The sequence below is a fragment of the Cetorhinus maximus genome, unplaced genomic scaffold, assembly GCF_964194155.1.
Source record: "Cetorhinus maximus unplaced genomic scaffold, sCetMax3.hap1.1 HAP1_SCAFFOLD_1233, whole genome shotgun sequence".
NCBI classification, from domain to species: Eukaryota; Metazoa; Chordata; class Chondrichthyes; order Lamniformes; family Cetorhinidae; genus Cetorhinus; species Cetorhinus maximus.
Window position 1 is genome coordinate 1 of NW_027597175.1, and position 18020 is coordinate 18020.

Genomic DNA, 18020 nt, shown 5'->3' on the forward strand with positions numbered 1-18020 from the left:
CTGTCTTCCGCTGGCACCACAGCAGGAGCCCCTCCTTAGCTGAGGTTTCTGCAAAACAGGTCATAGGAGGTAGGTTACCACGGGAACTGTACCACACCGCACAGCCTGTGTGTGTAGGCCTCTATCTGTAACCTTAGCCTCCCAGAGTTCCAACTGAGGCTCTCCCCTGACAGAGAGGACATTTTAATCAAATAAATATCATTCCCCCATCCTAGATTGTGGTTTCAAGACCCTCTCCAGGCCATGAGGCCTTAACCTAGGCCTCATATGTCCAGTGGTGAGGGAGCTTTGCACAGTCAGAGGAGCCTGAAACATCCAATCGCTGCTTCCCCCATATAATCAAAGCACTGCCCCGATTACAACCAATCACCACGCCCTCAAAATTCATCCAATCACCACCCCCCCACCAATTACATCCAATCACCGCGTCCTCTGATTACATCTAACCACTGCAACCTTCAACTTCAACCAATCACCACCCCCCACCAATTACATCCAATCACCGCGTCCTCTGATTACATCTAACCACTGCAACCTTCAACTTCAACCAATCACCACCTCCCACCAATTACAACCAATCACCGCGCCCTCCAACTTCAACCAATCACCACCTCCCACCAATTACAACCAATCACCGCGCCCTCCAACTTCAACCAATCACCACCTCCCACCAATTACAACCAATCACTGCGCCCTCCAACTTCAACCAATCACCGCGCCCTCCAACTTCAACCAATCACCGCGCCCTCCAACTTCAACCAATCACCGCGCCTCCAACTTCAACCAATCACCGCGCCCCCACCAATTACATCCAATCACCGCGTCCTCTGATTACATCTAACCACCGCAACCTTTAACTTCAACCAATCACCACCTCCCACCAATTACAACAATCACTGCGCCCTCCAACTTCAACCAATCACCGCGCCCTCCAACTTCAACCAATCACCACCCCCCACCAATTACATCCAATCACCGCATCCTCTGATTACCTCTAACCACTGCAAACGCAAACTTCAACCAATCACCATCTCCTACCAATTACAACCAGTCACCACGCCCTCCAACTTCAACCAATCACCACGCCCCTCCAACTTCAACCAATCACCGCGCCCTCCAACTTCAACCAATCACCGCGCCCTCCAACTTCAACCAATCACTGCGCCCTCCAACTTCAACCAATCACCGCGCCCTCCAACTTCAACCAATCACCACGCCTCCAACTTCAACCAATCACCGCGCCCTCCAACTTCAACCAATCACCGCACCCTCTGATTCTGTCCAATCATCGCGCCCTCTGAATCTGTCCAATCACCGCACCCTCTGATTCTGTCCAATCACCGCGCCCTCTGATTCTGTCCAATCACCGCACCCTCTGATTCTATCCAATCACCGCGCCCTCTGATTCTGTCCAATCACCGCGCCCTCTGATTCTGTCCAATCACCGCCTCCTCTGATTCTGTCCAATCACCGCCTCCTCTGATTCTGTCCAATCACCACGCCCTCTGATTCTGTCCAATCACCGCCTCCTCTGATTCTGTCCAATCACCGCACCCTCTGATTCTGTCCAATCACAGCACCCTCTGATTCTGTCCAATCACTGCGCCCTCTGATTCTGTCCAATCACCGCCTCCTCTGATTCTGCCCAATCACCGCCTCCTCTGATTCTGTCCAATCACCGCGCCCTCTGATTCTGTCCAATCACCGCGCCCTCTGATTCTGTCCAATCACCGCCTCCTCTGATTCTGCCCAATCACCGCCTCCTCTGATTCTGCCCAATCACCGCACCCTCTGATTCTGTCCAATCGCTGCCCTCCAATTCGCCTGAATCACTCTTCACCTGATTTTATCCAATCACCACTTATGATTTCAGCCAATCACTGTGCCGCTGATTTTATCCAATCGTTGCTCTTCCTGATTATATCCAATCACTGTTTTCAAATTCCATCCAATCACGGATGCCGTCATGCTCACCTTCCACAGAGATATCCTGAATGGCAAAGCGTAATGGTCCAAATCATTCCCAGAGTCATCTTCAAATTCCCATCCACGATTTCTGCACAGGAAGAGGCAACGTTACTGAGGGGAGGGGTTGGGCTTGGGAAGCATGGACAGAGTCTGCAAGAGGGTTGAGTGGGGGGCAGAGCCCGCTGAGGGGGGCGGGGAGGCCATGAGGGGGAGGGGGGCAGAGTCCATGAAGGGGGAGGGGGGCAGGGTCGTGGTTTGGGGCGAGGGTCGGGGTTTGGGGCGGGGGTCGGGGTTTTGGGTGGGGGCTGGGGTTTGGGGTTGGGGGTGGGGTCGGGGTGGGGAGCAGGGGTGGGGGTTGGGGATGGGAGCGGGGGTTGGGGGTGGGGTTGAGGTGGGGGGCGGGGATGGGGTGAGGGTGGGGATGGGGTGGTGTTGGGGTTGTGGTGGGGGTGGGAGTGGGGTTGGGGAGGGGTGGGTGGGGATGGGGGTGTGGGTGGGAATGGGGTGGGGATGGGGGCAGGGGTGGGGGTGGGGGTGGGTGTGTGGGTGGGGATGGGGTGGGTGGGGGTGCGGGGTGTGAGGGTGTGTGAGGGGTTGTGGGGGGTTGTGGGAGGTGTGTGTGGGGGGGTGTTGGGGGTGGGGGGGTGTGAGAGGGTGTGTGGGGGGGGGTGAGGCGGGTGTGAGGGGGTGGTGGGGGGGTGAGGAGGGGTTGTGGGGGCTGTGGGGGGTGTGAGGGGGTGTAGGGGGGGTGAGGGGGTGTGAGGGGGTGGTGGGGGGGTGAGTGGGTGGTGGGGAGTGAGGGGGTGTTAAGGGGTGTTAGGGGGTGTGAGGGCTGTGGGGGGTGTGAGGGGCTGTGGGGGGTGTGGGGGGTGTGAGGGGCTGTGGGGGTTGTGGGGGGTGTGAGGGGCTGTGGGGGCTGTGGGGGGTGTGGGGGGTGTGAGGGGCTGTGGGGGTTGTGGGGGGTGTGGGGGGTGTGAGGGCTGTGGGGGGTGTGAGGGGCTGTGGGGGGTGTGGGGGGTGTGAGGGGCTGTGGGGGCTGTGGGGGGTGTGGGGGGTGTGAGGGGCTGTGGGGGTTGTGGGGGGTGTGAGGGGCTGTGGGGGGTGTGAGGGGCTGTGGGGGGTGTGAGGGGCTGTGGGGGGTGTGGGGGGTGTGAGGGGCTGTGTCGGGGTGGTGGGGGGGGGTGGAGTCTGCCTACCTTCTGCCCCAATGGAGACCAGTTTCACCCCTTTGCTGGAGATGTAGTCCAGAGCCTTGTTCACGTTCGCGATCTTGTGGAAACGCATCTTCCCCTTGTCGGGTTTGGGGAGACGTTCACCTGGAGGCATAAACCCACATCCTCAGTCAGCACAGACCCCACCTCGGGGCAGACCCCAACTCACCGCGGACCCCGACTCACTGCGGATCCCGACTCACCGCGGACCCCAACCCACCGTGGACCCCAACTCACCACAGACCCCAACTCACCGCGGACCCCAACCCACCGCGGACCCCAACTCACCGCGGACCCCAACCCACCGCAAACCCCAACTTACCGCTGACCCCACCCCCACCCGGACCCCAACTCACCGTGAACCCCACCCCCACACGTACCCCCACCCCCACACGTACCCCCACCCCCACACGGACCCCCACCACCACATGGACCCCCACCTCCCCGCGGACCCCACCTCCCCAGCCCCCTCTCAATACTGAGCCCTTTCCCAGGGCAAAACCCTCGCTGACCCCGGAGATTGAAGGGGTTCATTGCGAGTGGAAATTTTTCCAGTCAACACAAAGCTCTGCTCGGACCCCCCATCCAGTGTCACCGTGTCCAGTCCTGGGCCCTGCCCCCACTCAGGGGAGATATTGCCCCTGGAGGGGGTTCAGCGTAGATTCACCAGCATGGTCCCGGGGCTGAAAGGGTTAAATTACGAGGGTGGGTCACACAGACTGGGCTTGTATTCCCTCGAGTGTAGAAGGTTAAGGGGGGGGGGATCTAATCGAGGGGTTTAAGATGATTAAAGGATTTGATAGTTTCTCTCTATCGACCCTGTTTCCTCGGGTGGGGTTGGGGGGGTGGAGTCCAGAACAAGGGGGCAGAACCTTAAAATTTGACCCAGGCCGTTCAGGGTGATGTCAGTAAGCACCTCCTCACACAGAGGGTAGTGGAAATCTGGAACACTCTCCCCCCCCAAAAAGCTGTTGAGTCTGGGGTCAATTGGTCAATTGATACTTGGGTGAGGGGATTAAGGGTTACGAAACTGAGGTGGGCGGATGGAGTTAAGATCCAGATCGGCAGTGATCTAATGTGGCCTCCTCCTGTTCCTGTGTAATAGGCTCAAGGAGGGGGCTGAATGGCCTCCTCCTGTACCTGTGTAACAGGCTCGAGAGGCTGAATGGTCTCCTCCTGTTCCTGTCTAAAAGGCTCGAGGAGGGGCTGAATGGCCTCCTCCTGATTCTGTCTAACAGGCTCGAGGAGGGGGCTGAATGTTCTCCTCCTGTTCCTGTGGAACAGGCTCCAGGAGGGGCTGAATGGCCTCCTCCTGTTCCTGTGTAACAGGCTCGAGGAGGGGGCTGAATGTTCTCCTCCTGTTCCTGTGGAACAGGCTCGAGGAGGGGCTGAATGGCCTGTGTTTTTCCCCAGCCATTGCCCGTGTCAGGTAAGCATCGGCCACATTATCCTGTCACCCGGGCTCCAGGAATGGGAATATCCAACAAGGAGCTGCACAGATTCTCGATTCCAGAGGGTGGTGGGGAAAGTTAGAATGAGAGTGTGATGGGCTGAATTTCTCCTCTAACTCCCCACTCTCTGAATCATCACAATCTAGCAGGCGCTGCCTGAAAGGGCGGCGGAAGCAGATTCAATAGGAACTTTCAAAAGGGGAAATTATATAAATACTTGAAAAGGAGAAATTTGCAGGACTGTGGAGGAGAGAGAGCGGAGAGGGGGAGTGGGACTAATTGGATATATCTTTCAAAGGGCCAGCACAGGAAAGATGGGCTGAATGGCCTTCTCCTCGGCTGTACCTTTCCAGGAAAGTGGGAGGGGAGGCGGTGGTGGGGGGTGGGATGTGGGGGACTGGGGTGAGGCTGTGGAGGGGGATATGGGGAGATGACACCAGGTACAATAGTCAAGCTGACCTGAGATGACCTCGAGCAGCAGCATGAGTTTGAGGCCATTCCGGAAATCCTCTTCAATGTTCTCGATCTGTGTTCCCGCCTTCCTCAAGTGCGAGTTACACCAGGCCGTGAAGGTCTGAAAGGGAGAAGGTCACAGGCTGGGAATCACGGGTCAAACATTTCAGCTCCAGGTCCAGCAACAACCCGATTTTCAAACTCTCATCCTCCTTTGAAAATCCCTCTTCAAAACCCCTCCCTATCTCTGTAACCTCCTCCAGCCCCTACAACCCTCCCTCTCTCTGTAACCTCCTCCAGCCCCTACAACCCTCCCTCTCTCTGTAACCTCCTCCAGCCCCTACAACCCTCCCTATCTCTGTAACCTCCTCCAGCCCCTACAACCCTCCCTCTCTCTGTAACCTCCTCCAGCCCCTACAACCCTCCCTATCTCTGTAACCTCCTCCAGCCCCTACAACCCTCCCTATCTCTGTAACCTCCTCCAGCCCCTACAACCCTCCCTATCTCTGTAACCTCCTCCAACCCCTACAACCCTCCCTATCTCTGTAACCTCCTCCAGCCCCTACAACCCTCCCTATCTCTGTAACCTCCTCCAGCCCCTACAACCCTCCCTATCTCTGTAACCTCCTTCAACCCCTACAACCCTCCCGATCTCTGTAACCTCTGCACCCCCCGCTACCCCAGAACCTCTCCCACTATTGGCCTTGCATCTAGGCCTCCTCACTGTAGCCCTGTTCTCTAAACACTCCTCCTGGGATATGCCACTCCCAGTGCAATAGCTGCCTGGAGTCACACAGAAATGACACACGTGAGAGGAGGGCATTGCAGGGCTGCAGAGCCTGGGCACTCTACACACGAAGTGGGAGCAACTTGTATCAGGGAGAGGACTGGAGTCATGGAGTCAGTGTAAAGTCTTCGTTCAAAGGTTGACCTGAGGTTCCAGGAGACCAAATCATTCACAACTCTTTCAATGGCAAATCATGACACAGTGGGTAGTTCTCTCTCTCTCCCTCCATTGGAGGGTCAGTGCTGAGGGAGCGCCGCACTGTCGGAGGGTCAGTGCTGAGGGAGCGCCGCACTGTCGGAGGGTCAGTGCTGAGGGAGCGCCGCACTGTCGGAGGGTCGGTGTTGAGGGAGCGCCGCTCTGTCGGAGGGTCAGTGCTGAGGGAGCGCCGCACTGTCGGAGGTTCATCGCTGAGGGAGCGCCGCACTGTCGGAGGGTCAGTGCTGAGGGAGCGCCGCACTGTCGGAGGGTCAGTGCTGAGGGAGCGCCGCACTGTCGGAGGGTCATCGCTGAGGGAGCGCCGCACTGTCGGAGGGTCAGTGCTGAGGGAGCGCCGCACTGTCGGAGGGTCAGTGCTGAGGGAGCGCCGCACTGTCGGAGGGTCGGTGTTGAGGGAGCGCCGCTCTGTCGGAGGGTCGGTGCTGAGGGAGCGCCGCACTGTCGGAGGGTCGGTACTGAGGGAGCGCCGCACTGTCGGAGGGTCAGTGCTGAGGGAGCGCCGCACTGTCGGAGGGTCAGTGCTGAGGGAGCGCCGCACTGTCGGAGGGTCAGTGCTGAGGGAGCGCCGCGCTGTCGGAGGGTCAGTACTGAGGGAGCGCCGCACTGTCGGAGGGTCAGTGCTGAGGGAGCGCCGCACTGTCGGAGGGTCAGTGCTGAGGGAGCGCCGCACTGTCGGAGGGTCAGTGCTGAGGGAGCGCCGCGCTGTCGGAGGGTCAGTGCTGAGGGAGCGCCGCGCTGTCGGAGGGTCAGTGCTGAGGGAGCGCCGCGCTGTCAGGGTCCTTGGTCACCCTGCTCCCACACCCAGCCCTCTCCTTTTAAATTGCACATGCGGACACAGTATGTGGAAAGGCAGTGAGTGTGAGCGGAGAATAGTGCACAGCTGACAGCTGCTGGTATCTGTCTCCTGTCTCTCACATGCAGCTAGATTTAGGCAGCTCTTTGTGGGAGGTCTGGAGCCCTGCAAGATGGCAGATCAGGGTGTCCTGTAACTAAATCGAGTCACTCTCCAGAAACACGAGCCAGTCTTGGCCCGGGGGGGGGTGGGGTTGCAGGTTATTTGCTAACACCGCACCAATTCATTCCCAATTATCCCCAACACTCTCACTCAAAAAGCTGGGATTGTTCTCCTTGGAGCAGAGAAGGTTAAGGGGGAGATTGAATCAAGGCGTTCAAAATCAGGAAGGGGTTTGGATCGAGTGAATAAGGAGAGACTGTTCCCAGTGGCAGGAGGGTCGGTAACCAGAGGGACACAGATTGAAGAGAATCGGGAAAAGAGCCAGAGGGGGAGATGAGGAGAATGTTTTTTTGACACAGCGAGTTGTTGTGATCTGGAAGGCGCTGCCTGAAAGGGCGGTGGAAGCAGATTCAATAGGAACTTTCAAAAGGGGGAAATTGGATAAATACTCGAAAAGGAGAAATTTGTAGGGATCGTGGGCAGATGGCGGTGACTATTCAGCCCGTCTAGTGTGGGCTAGCCCTTTTGAAGTGTATTCCACCTTGTCCCATTGCCCTGTCATATTAGTCGGGGGGCAGAGCGGGTTTGTTGGTATGGGATTAAATTGGGCATCTCTTGCACGTAGAGCCAGCAACGGCAAAGGGGCCGAAGGGCCTGCTACAACACTGCAGGGTCCTACGCTTCACAAAGAGACCTTAGGGATCGCCGCACTGTGAGGGCAGAGACAGTGAGAGGAAATAATTCATCTCTACGCTTTGCAGTGACTGATATCAAGGAATTGAGCCTTGACACTGATTAAATTCCCTTCCTCTGTCACCGCACCACCCCCTCCTCACCATCCCCCCCTCCTCCCAGCTCCCTCACAGTCTCCTGCCTCCTGTCTCAAGTTACCCCTAGCTCAGCGACTTCTCAAACTCCCAGCCTTTATTTAGCTTCACTTGATGATTAGCTCACCGCACAGAAAGGCCGAAGGAATTCGCTGTTCTTTAAATATAACCGCAACTTGCCAATGTCTTGGCTCATGCCTTCTTGCTCTCCGTCACAGTGCCAAGTGACTCCTGCACCCACCCTTCCCCACCCCCACCGCACCCTACATCTGAGGACCTCCAGGTCATTCAGACAGTATTGACCACCGCCCGCCCTCTCTCTCTCTCTCACCTGCAGCACCAGCCTGCTTAAATCCAACTCTCACCCACCGGGAATTCAGGAGAAACTTCTTCACCCAGAGAGTGGGGAGAATGTGGGACTCGCTCCCACAGGGAGTGGGCGAGGTGAATAGTATCGATACATTTGAGGGGGAAGCTGGATAAACACATGAGGGAGAAAGGAATAGAAGGATATGGTGATGGGGGGAGATGGAGAGGGGGTGGGAGGACTCTTATGTGGAACAGAAACACCAGCAGATGGGCTGAATGGCCTGATTTTTAGGATTAGTAGATTAACAAACACCGAATGGCAGAAAAACAATCCCAATGGACCCAAACCCCTTCCCGTTCACTCCCACTGTCCACAATCCCAATGGACCCAAACCCATTCCCTTTCACTCCCATTGTCCACAATCCCATTGGACCTAAACCCCTTCCCGTTCACTCCCATTGTCCACAATCCCAATGGACCCAAACCCCTTCCCGTTCATTCCCACTGTCCACAATCCCAATGGACCCAAACCCCTTCCCATTCACTCCCACTGTCCACAATCCCAATGGACCCAAACCCCTTCCCGTTCACTCCCACTGTCCGCAATCCCAAAGGAGCCAAACCCATTCACTCTCAGAGATGGCGAAACGATGGATTGTTCTAGTTTAAGATTCCTGGTGTTTTCCATGGTAATGGTATAATGTTAATACTCAGTCATATAGATCAGATAAAGCAGCCCACTTAATCAGCACCTCATCACCACCTTCAACATTCACTCCCTCTACCACCGACGCACAGTAGCAGCAGTGTGTGTACCATCTACAAGATGCACTGCAGGAAATCACCAAGGCTCCTTCGGCAGCACCTTCCAAACCCACGATCACTACCATCTAGAAGGACAAGGGCAGCAGACACATGGGAACACCACCACCTGGAAGTTCCCCTCCAAGCCGCTCACCATCCTGACTTGGAAATATATCGGCCGTTCCTTCACTGTCACTGGGTCAAAATCCTGGAACTCCCTCCCTAACAGCACTGTGGGTGTACCTACACCACAGGGACTGCAGCGGCTCAAGAAGGCAGCTCACCACCACCTTCTCAAGGGGCAATTAGGGATGGGCAATAAATGCTGGCCCAGCCAGCGACGCCCACATCCCGTGAATGTAACTAAGGTGGTCGGGGTAATAAAGTGGGCAGGTGCCAGGTGAGGATTGAAAATGATGCCCTTTTTTCCCCCCCACCCCATGTGAGAGAGAGAGAGACAAAGAGAGAGACAGAGAGAGAGAGACAGAGGCAGAGAGAGAGGATCGTCTACTCAAAGTAAGCATTGCAATCTCTGCCTGGGTTCGGGATCCTGAGCCTGTCCAAGCCCTAAAGATCTCTTATGTGATCAGATTTTGCTTCACATAGAGTCCGACCGGTCAGAGGAATCTACAATGGTAACAGCCCAAATGGATTTGACCTCATTAGTTGCTGCAGGAGAAACAGACCCATAGGGATAGTCCAACCTGTTTCACCAGTTACCACTCATGGCTCTTTGACGGACATTCACCACCTGGGACCTCCCAGCGTTTGGCCAAATATTTGCTTCGTGACTCGTACATTTCATTCCTGTCCCCTAATTACTGAGGTGATCTCAGAGTTGAAAGTACACAGTGTTCCTTCAGAGGGAAAACTGGCCATCAACCACTCCCAGGACAGGTACAGCATGGGTTAGATACAGAGTAAAGCTCCCTCTACACTGTCCCCATCAAACACTCCCAGGGCAGGTACAGCACGGGGTTAGATACAGAGTAAAGCTCCCTCTACACCATCCCCATCAAACACTCCCAGGACAGGTACAGCACGGGGTTAGATACAGAGTAAAGCTCCCTCTACACTGTCCCCATCAAACTCTCCCAGGGCAGGTACAGCACGGGGTTAGATACAGAGTAAAGCTCCCTCTACACTGTCCCCATCAAACTCTCCCAGGGCAGGTACAGCACGGGGTTAGATACAGAGTAAAGCTCCCTCTACACTGTCCCCATCAAACACTCCCAGGACAGGTACAGCACGGGGTCAGATACAGAGTAAAGCTCCCTCTACACTGTCCCCATCAAACACTCCCAGGACAGGTACAGCACGGGGTTAGATACAGAGTAAAGCTCCCTCTACACTGTCCCCATCAAACACTCCCAGGACAGGTACAGCACGGGGTTAGATACAGAGTAAAGCTCCCTCTACACTCTCCCCATCAAACACTCCCATGTACGCTCTCCCCTCCTATTTAATCTCCAGGATAATGTTCTGTGTAAGTACTTCCTGATGTTCACCTTGAGATTCCTGATTCCTGATATCCAACCCTTGATCTCCACAAATCCCTCCTCTCCCATTCCGCCATCTGCACCATCCCTGTGTTATACCTGTGATGTTGCGCCCACTCTGACCAACTGTCCTGGGTGTTACTATCATTTCTCTGTGGGTTTATCAGAAGGTGTTGAGAATTTAGACTAAAATCATCTGGTTTTCCTGCCCAAAATGCTGGGATCAGGACTGCTAGGTTGGGATGCCTTCTCTCATGTCTGCCTCTGCCCAATGTACTGTTGCGAATATTTAAATCATGGTTCCTGTGTTTTAGTAAATAATTTTTAGGTTTAGGAATTAAAGTTTAATTATAAAAAATTGGGATGAATGCAATTAAAGCAAGCTTGGAGTCTATTACACTTAAAAGTGTGGGGCCATGTTGTTTTTAGAGATTAATAGCGAGAAATGTAATGTATTGGTATTCCTGTGATTGTCCTGATGAGTGCAAGACAAAAAGCTTCAACAAAATGTCTATTTTCAACAATACTCCAGGTAAGGTTAATTAAAACGCTGGGCTTTAGATGTTGCCAGAACACCTAAGGAAATGGCAGATCAGAAACTAACCCATGTTCGTTTATTAGAGTCATAGTAGAAGAGATAGACCCACGAAACAGCAGGTGGGCTTATTCTGCTAAAGAACTGGAGACACAATGTCTGCATCCTTACAGAAATGGCCATCCAGGGAGATGGTTTTGTTTTGGGACTTCAAGCTAATTTATTTCAAAAGCATTCAATGAACCTTGAAAGGTTGCAAAAGTCACTTCATCAGATCAAAAATGAAATGATAAATGAGGCATAATTAACTTCCAAGGTCAGTTTGAGGACAGCCCAGAGCAGGCTATGTTGTCATGGGGATGTGTGGAGCTCAATAAGGCTCTCTGGTTTTTATCTGGTCGTTTGCTGGAAAAGTTAGTTGCAGTTTGGACCCCGTGTGATTTGCAGCTCACTGAGAGAAGTTAGCCAAATGACAGTTAGGTAGACCTGCACTGTAAGCAGAGTAAAACACTAACTTCATCATTGATCATGTGTAAGGGGGGGTGAGGCTTAATCTGGGTTTGAATTTTCTGAGGGAACAGAAGCTGGAAGATTACCCAGTTTGAAGCTAGTGGAAGAATCTACAGTGGTCCTCACAGTATCTTTTTGCAAAAGAAAGTGACCAGCTTAATTAGCTTGGACGTATTGAAAAAGTAACCAGTGCAAGAGGCTAAGGCATACACAGTCAAGAGAGGGTAAGTGAAAGTTTTACCTCTGAGAATAGCTGGAGCTGAAGAGAATTCTCCAAAGGACCGTAGCCTTCTTAAATAAGTTTAAGATTGATGTGTTTTAAAAGAGAATTCTTGGGGTAAGTAAACCTGAGTGCATAACATACGTTGTTAGACAGCTTAGTGTTAAGTTAATAGCACTGCTTTTATTTAATTCTTTCACATATAATAATGTTTGTGTCTTTTTTTAAACTAACATCTTGTGGTGTAGTTCTACTGGTTAAAAGGAGATATTCGGATTTCTTTTTAAATGTTAATGGTCCATAACCGGATCAAAGCAACACCAAACTGAGGACTCCCACCTAACTCCATTGTAACTCCCCCCATACTAAAGATCGCCTCTTTTGAAACCATCCTGACAGCTAAGATTCAACTGACCAATCACCACAAATCAAGGAGCAAGGGTCACCTACAAATCATGTGATACATTTCCTCAATATCCCAGTATGCTCAGTGAGGAATAAATATTGACCTCAGGACACCAGGGAGAACTCCCCCTCCCCCATACCCACCATTTCTTTGTCTGAAAGATGGCACCTCCAACAGTGCGGCGCTCCCTCAGTACTGACCCTCCGACAGTGCGGCGCTCGCTCAGTACTCACCCTCTGACAGTGCGGCGCTCCCTCAGTACTGACCCTCCGACAGTGCGGCGCCCCCTCAGTACTGACCCTCCGACAGTGCGGCGCTCGCTCAGTACTCACCCTCTGACAGTGCGGCGCCCCCTCAGTACTGACCCTCCGACAGTGCGGCGCTCACTCAGTACTCACCCTCCGACAGTGCAGCGCTCGCTCAGTACTCACCCTCTGACAGTGTGGCGCTCCCTCAGTACTGACCCTCCGACAGTGCGGCGCTCGCTCAGTACTCACCCTCCGACAGTGCGGCGCTCCCTCACCACTGACCCTCCGACAGTGTGGCGCTCCCTCAGTACTGACCCTCCGACAGTGCGGCGCTCCCTCAGCACTGACCCTCCGACAGTGCGGTGCTCCCTCAGCACCGGCCCTCCGACAGTGTGGCACTCCCTCAGCACTGACCCTCCGACAGTGTGGCACTCCCTCAGCACTGACCCTCCGACAGTGCGGCGCTCCCTCAGCACTGACCCTCCGACAGTGAGGCACTCCCTCAACGCTGACCCTCCGACAGTGCGGCGCTCCCTCAGCACTAACCCTCCGACAGTGCGGCGCTCGCTCAGTACTCACCCTCCGACAGTGCGGCGCTCCCTCACCACTGACCCTCCGACAGTGTGGCGCTCCCTCAGTACTGACCCTCCGACAGTGCAGCGCTCCCTCAGTACTGACCCTCCAACAGTGCGGTGCTCCCTCAGCACCGACCCTCCGACAGTGTGGCACTCCCTCAGCACTGACCCTCCGACAGTGCGGCGCTCCCTCAGCACTGACCCTCCGACAGTGAGGCACTCCCTCACCACTGACCCTCCGACAGTGTGGCGCTCCCTCAGTACTGACCCTCCGACAGTGCAGCGCTCGCTCAGTACTCACCCTCTGACAGTGCGGCGCTCCCTCAGTACTGACCCTCCGACAGTGCGGCGCTCGCTCAGTACTCACCCTCCGACAGTGCGGCGCTCCCTCACCACTGACCCTCCGACAGTGTGGCGCTCCCTCAGTACTGACCCTCCGACAGTGCGGCGCTCCCTCAGCACCGACCCTCCGACAGTGCGGTGCTCCCTCAGCACCGACCCTCCGACAGTGTGGCACTCCCTCAGCACTGACCCTCCGACAGTGTGGCACTCCCTCAGCACTGACCCTCCGACAGTGCGGCGCTCCCTCAGCACTGACCCTCCGACAGTGAGGCACTCCCTCAACGCTGACCCTCCGACAGTGTGGCGCTCCCTCAGCACTAACCCTCCGACAGTACGGCGCTCGCTCAGTACTCACCCTCCGACAGTGCGGCGCTCCCTCACCACTGACCCTCCGACAGTGTGGCGCTCCCTCAGTACTGACCCTCCGACAGTGCAGCGCTCCCTCAGTACTGACCCTCCGACAGTGCGGTGCTCCCTCAGCACCGACCCTCCGACAGTGTGGCACTCCCTCAGCACTGACCCTCCGACAGTGCGGCGCTCCCTCAGCACCGACCCTCCGACAGTGTGGCACTCCCTCAGCACTGACCCTCCGACAGTGTGGCGCTCCCTCAGTACTGACCCTCCGACAGTGCGGCGCTCCCTCAGCACTGACCCTCCGACAGTGAGGCACTCCCTCAACGCTGACCCTCCAACAGTGCGGCGCTCCCTCAGCACTAACCCTCCGACAGTGTGGCACTCCCTCAGTACTGACCCTCCGACAGTGCGGCGCTCCCTCAGCGCTGACCCTCCGACAGTGCGGCGCTCCCTCAGTACTGACCCTCCGACAGTGCGGCGCTCCCTCAGCGCTGACCCTCCGACAGTGTGGCGCTCCCTCAGCACTGACATCACCAAGGTAAAAAAAGGTCAGAGAGCGGATGAAGGTCAATGGAGAAATTGGGAGTTAATTGACGGCTGGCTTGGGTTTTGAAAGATTGTTGTGGGGAGGTGAAGACGGAGCCGACTGTGGATGAGGGTGGGCAAACACAGGTTCAGAAATCCTGGGAACAGTTGAGTTGGAGAAGGAGACAGGCCAATATATCTGGATTGCAGTAAGGATGGGGGCAGGAGGAATTCTGTGTAGGCCTGGAGGAGAGAGGTAGGGAGTATGATAGGGGCAGAAAGTCTGAAGGGTTTTACATGTCCAAATCATTGAAGGTGGTGGGACAAGTAGAGAAAGGCTGTTAAACAGGAAGACAGAATCCTGGGCTTTACAAATAGAGACACAGATACAGAAACAAGGCTGTGGTGTGAAACCCTTTCCAAACACGGGTTAGACCCCAGCGGGAGGATCCTGTCCAATTCTGGGCCCCACACATTAGGAAGGATGCCAAGGTCTCGGAGAGGGTGTGGAGGGAGATTTACTAGAACGTTCCCAGGGATGAGGGACCTCAGTTCATGTGGAGAGACTGGGAGAAGTTGGGATTGTTCTCCTTAGAGCAGAGAAGGTTAAGGGGGAGATTGAATCGAGGGGTTCAAAATCAGGAAGGGTTTGGATCGAGTGAATAAGGAGAAACTGTTTCCAGTGGCAGGAGGGTCGGTAACCAGAGGGACACAGATTGAAGAGAATCGGGAAAAGAGCCAGAGGGGGAGATGAGGAGAATGTTTTTTTGACACAGCGAGTTGTTGTGATCTGGAAGGCGCTGCCTGAAAGGGCGGTGGAAGCAGATTCAATAGGAACTTTCAAAAGGGGGGAATTGGATAAATACTCGAAAAGGAGAAATTTGCAGGACTGTGGGGGGGAGAGAGCGGGGGAGGGGGAGTGGGGACGAATTGGATAGATCTTTCAATGGCCTAGCACAGGTACGAAGGGCTGAACGGCCTCCTCCTGTTCTGGAGGATTTGATCATTCTCAGTCTCGGTGCCATTTTGTGCATCGCCACATCTAATCTCAAGGGAGGGGGTCTCAAACTCCTGCCTTTACATATCAGCCACCTTCGTCCTCATGTCAAACCAGCAGATAGATCCATGAACTGGACCCAGTGAAATCAACTTTGCCCCATTTGCCTCTGGGTTGAAAGGTGGACCCTTCACGATTGGGACTCCGGGTGCACCGATGGCTCTGGTTACGGCATCGCTTTGCGTTCAGGGTTAAAACCGCCCACCCATGCATCGACCTCGTCAATCCATCCCCCTCCTGCCCTCTCCCTGCCCCAGCCCCTGTCCCCAGAGGGGGGGCTATGCTGGGGTGGGGTGAGATATAGTGCTTCCGGCCAGGGGGGGCTCCTCTCCCCCAAACCCTGTCCAGCCCCGCCTCCCACCCGACTCCCCCCCTCTCTCTCTCCAGCAAACCCAGGGTGACCCGAAAGAGCCAATTCAGGCAGGGTGGGCATCATTGGAATGTGGTACAGAATCCCCTCCAAGCCAAGACCACCACCCTCCCCCCACCACCGCACAACCCCAGCTCTCCCCGCTGATGGGGGTTGGTTAGCAAGTCAGACCCGGCGATGCTGCCCCAGGTCGAATAGCTCCACCTGGGAGGTTGACAACCATTCCCGACCCTTGGAAGCCGCACTCCAGCAAGCCAGGGTGGAGTATGTGGGTCTAGTGGAAGGGGTGAAGTGGGTAAACTGTGTGTCTGCAATCGGAGTGGGATCGGAGGAGGCAGTGATGGGTGTGGGGCAGAGAAGTATTGGACAAGATGAGAGAGGTGAGTCAGATCGTTAAATGCTGACAGGATTAAAATTTTAAACATCTCATGTTCACTTTACAGCTTACGCAGCCGCTCACAACTTCAGGCAGCTTAAATGACCAGACATCTATGGGTCCTGTATCACTGGTCCAAACTGGACAAGGTTAATCTTAAACCTTGGCACGTTATTCCAACATCAGTGTTATCATTCAGCCCAAGTCCTGTGTGTCAGGCCGTAGTTTGCAGCTGCCCAGACCCTAAGCTCTGGACTTCCCTCCCTAAAAATCTTCATCTCTCTCTTGCTTGTTCTCTCTCTCCCTCTTTAAGATGCTCCTTAAAGCCCACACTCGGAGTTACCGTGCACAGTCTCGGTCTCCATATCCCACACTCGGAGTTACCGTGCACAGTCCCGGTCTCCGTATCCCACACTCGGAGTTACCGCGCACAGTCCCGGTCTCCGTTTCCCACACTCGGAGTTACCGCGCACAGTCCCGATCTCCGTATCCCACGCTCGGAGTTACCGCGCACAGTCCCGGTCTCCGTATCCCACGCTCGGAGTTACCGCGCACAGTCCCGGTCTCCGTATCCCACGCTCGGAGTTACCGCGCACAGTCCCGGTCTCCGTATCCCACGCTCGGAGTTACCGCGCACAGTCCCGGTCTCCGTATCCCACACTCGGAGTTACCGTGCACAGTCCCAGTCTCCGTATCCCACACTCGGAGTTACCGTGCACAGTCCCGGTCTCCGTATCCCACGCTCGGAGTTACCGCGCACAGTCCCGGTCTCCGTATCCCACACTCGGAGTTACCGTGCACAGTCCCGGTCTCCGTATCCCACACTCGGAGTTACCGTGCACAGTCCCGGTCTCCGTATTTGTAAACTGTGCCCTCTGGTTCTAGTCTCTCCCATGAGGGGAAACATCCTCTCAGCCTCCACCCTGTCCAGCGCCCCCTCAGGATCTGATATGTTTCAATAAGATCACCTCTCATTCTTCTAAACTCCAATGGGTACAGGGCCCAACCTGCTCAACCTTTCCCCATAAGATAAACTCCTCATCCCAGGAATCAGTCGAGTGAACTTTCTCTGAACTATTTCTAACACATTTATATCCTTCCTTAAATAAGGAGACCAAAACTGTACACAGTGCTCCAGATGTGGTCTCACCAACACCCTGTACAACTGCAGTAAAACATCCCTATTTTTAAATCCCATTCCCCTTGCAATAAACAACAACATCCCATTTTCCTTCCTGTTCACTTGCTGTACCTGCAGACTAACTTTTCCTGATTGATGTACCAGGACACCCAGATCCCTCTGTACCTCAGAGTTCTGCAATCTCTCTCTCCATTTAAATAATGTGCTGCTTTTCTATTCTTCCTGTCAAAGTGGAAAAGTTCACACTTTCCATATAATACTCCACCTGCCAAATTCTTTCACACTCACTTAACCCATCTATGTATCTTTGCAGACTCCTTATGTCCTCTTCACATCTTACTTTCCTACCTGCCTTCATGTCATCAGCAGATTTAACAACCATACATTCAGTCCCTTCATCCAAGGCATTGATATAAATTGTAAACAGTTGAGGTCCCGGCACTGATCCCTGTGGCACACCACTCGTTACATCTCGCCAACCCAAAAATGACCCATTTATGCCTACTCTCTGTTTCCTGTTAGCCAACCAATCTTCTGTCCATGCTAATATGTTACCCCCCCACCCCCACTTACACCATGAGCTCTTATTTTGTGTCATAATCTTTGGTGTGGCACCTTGTCAAATGTCTTCTGGAAATCTAAGTAGAGCACACCCTCAGATCCCCCTTTATCCACATTGCTTGTTACTTCCTCAAAGAACTCCAATAAATTAGTCAAACATAATTTCCCTTTCACCAAACCATGTTGACTCAGCCTGATTGCATTGAGATTTTCTAAGTGCCCCGCTATAACCTCCTTAATAATAGATTCCACCAGTTTCCCTATGACAGATGTTAAACTAACTGGCCTGTAGGTTCCTGCTTTCTGTCTCCCTCCTTTC

General features: G+C 54.5%; 1 protein-coding gene across 1 annotated transcript in view; it reads right to left on the reverse strand.

Moving 5' to 3' along the window:
* LOC144675941 (alpha-actinin-2-like) overlaps positions 1-18020 on the reverse strand; it is a 35273-nt gene continuing 17253 nt past the window's right edge. Inside the window, exons 2-5 of the mRNA XM_078536460.1 lie at positions 5090-5204; positions 3165-3284; positions 1975-2056; positions 1-48 (exon numbers count right to left, since the gene is read on the reverse strand). Coding sequence (XP_078392586.1) covers positions 36-48; positions 1975-2056; positions 3165-3284; positions 5090-5204 — 330 coding nt within the window. The 3' untranslated portion in view covers positions 1-35. The remainder of the gene's footprint in view (positions 49-1974; positions 2057-3164; positions 3285-5089; positions 5205-18020) is intronic.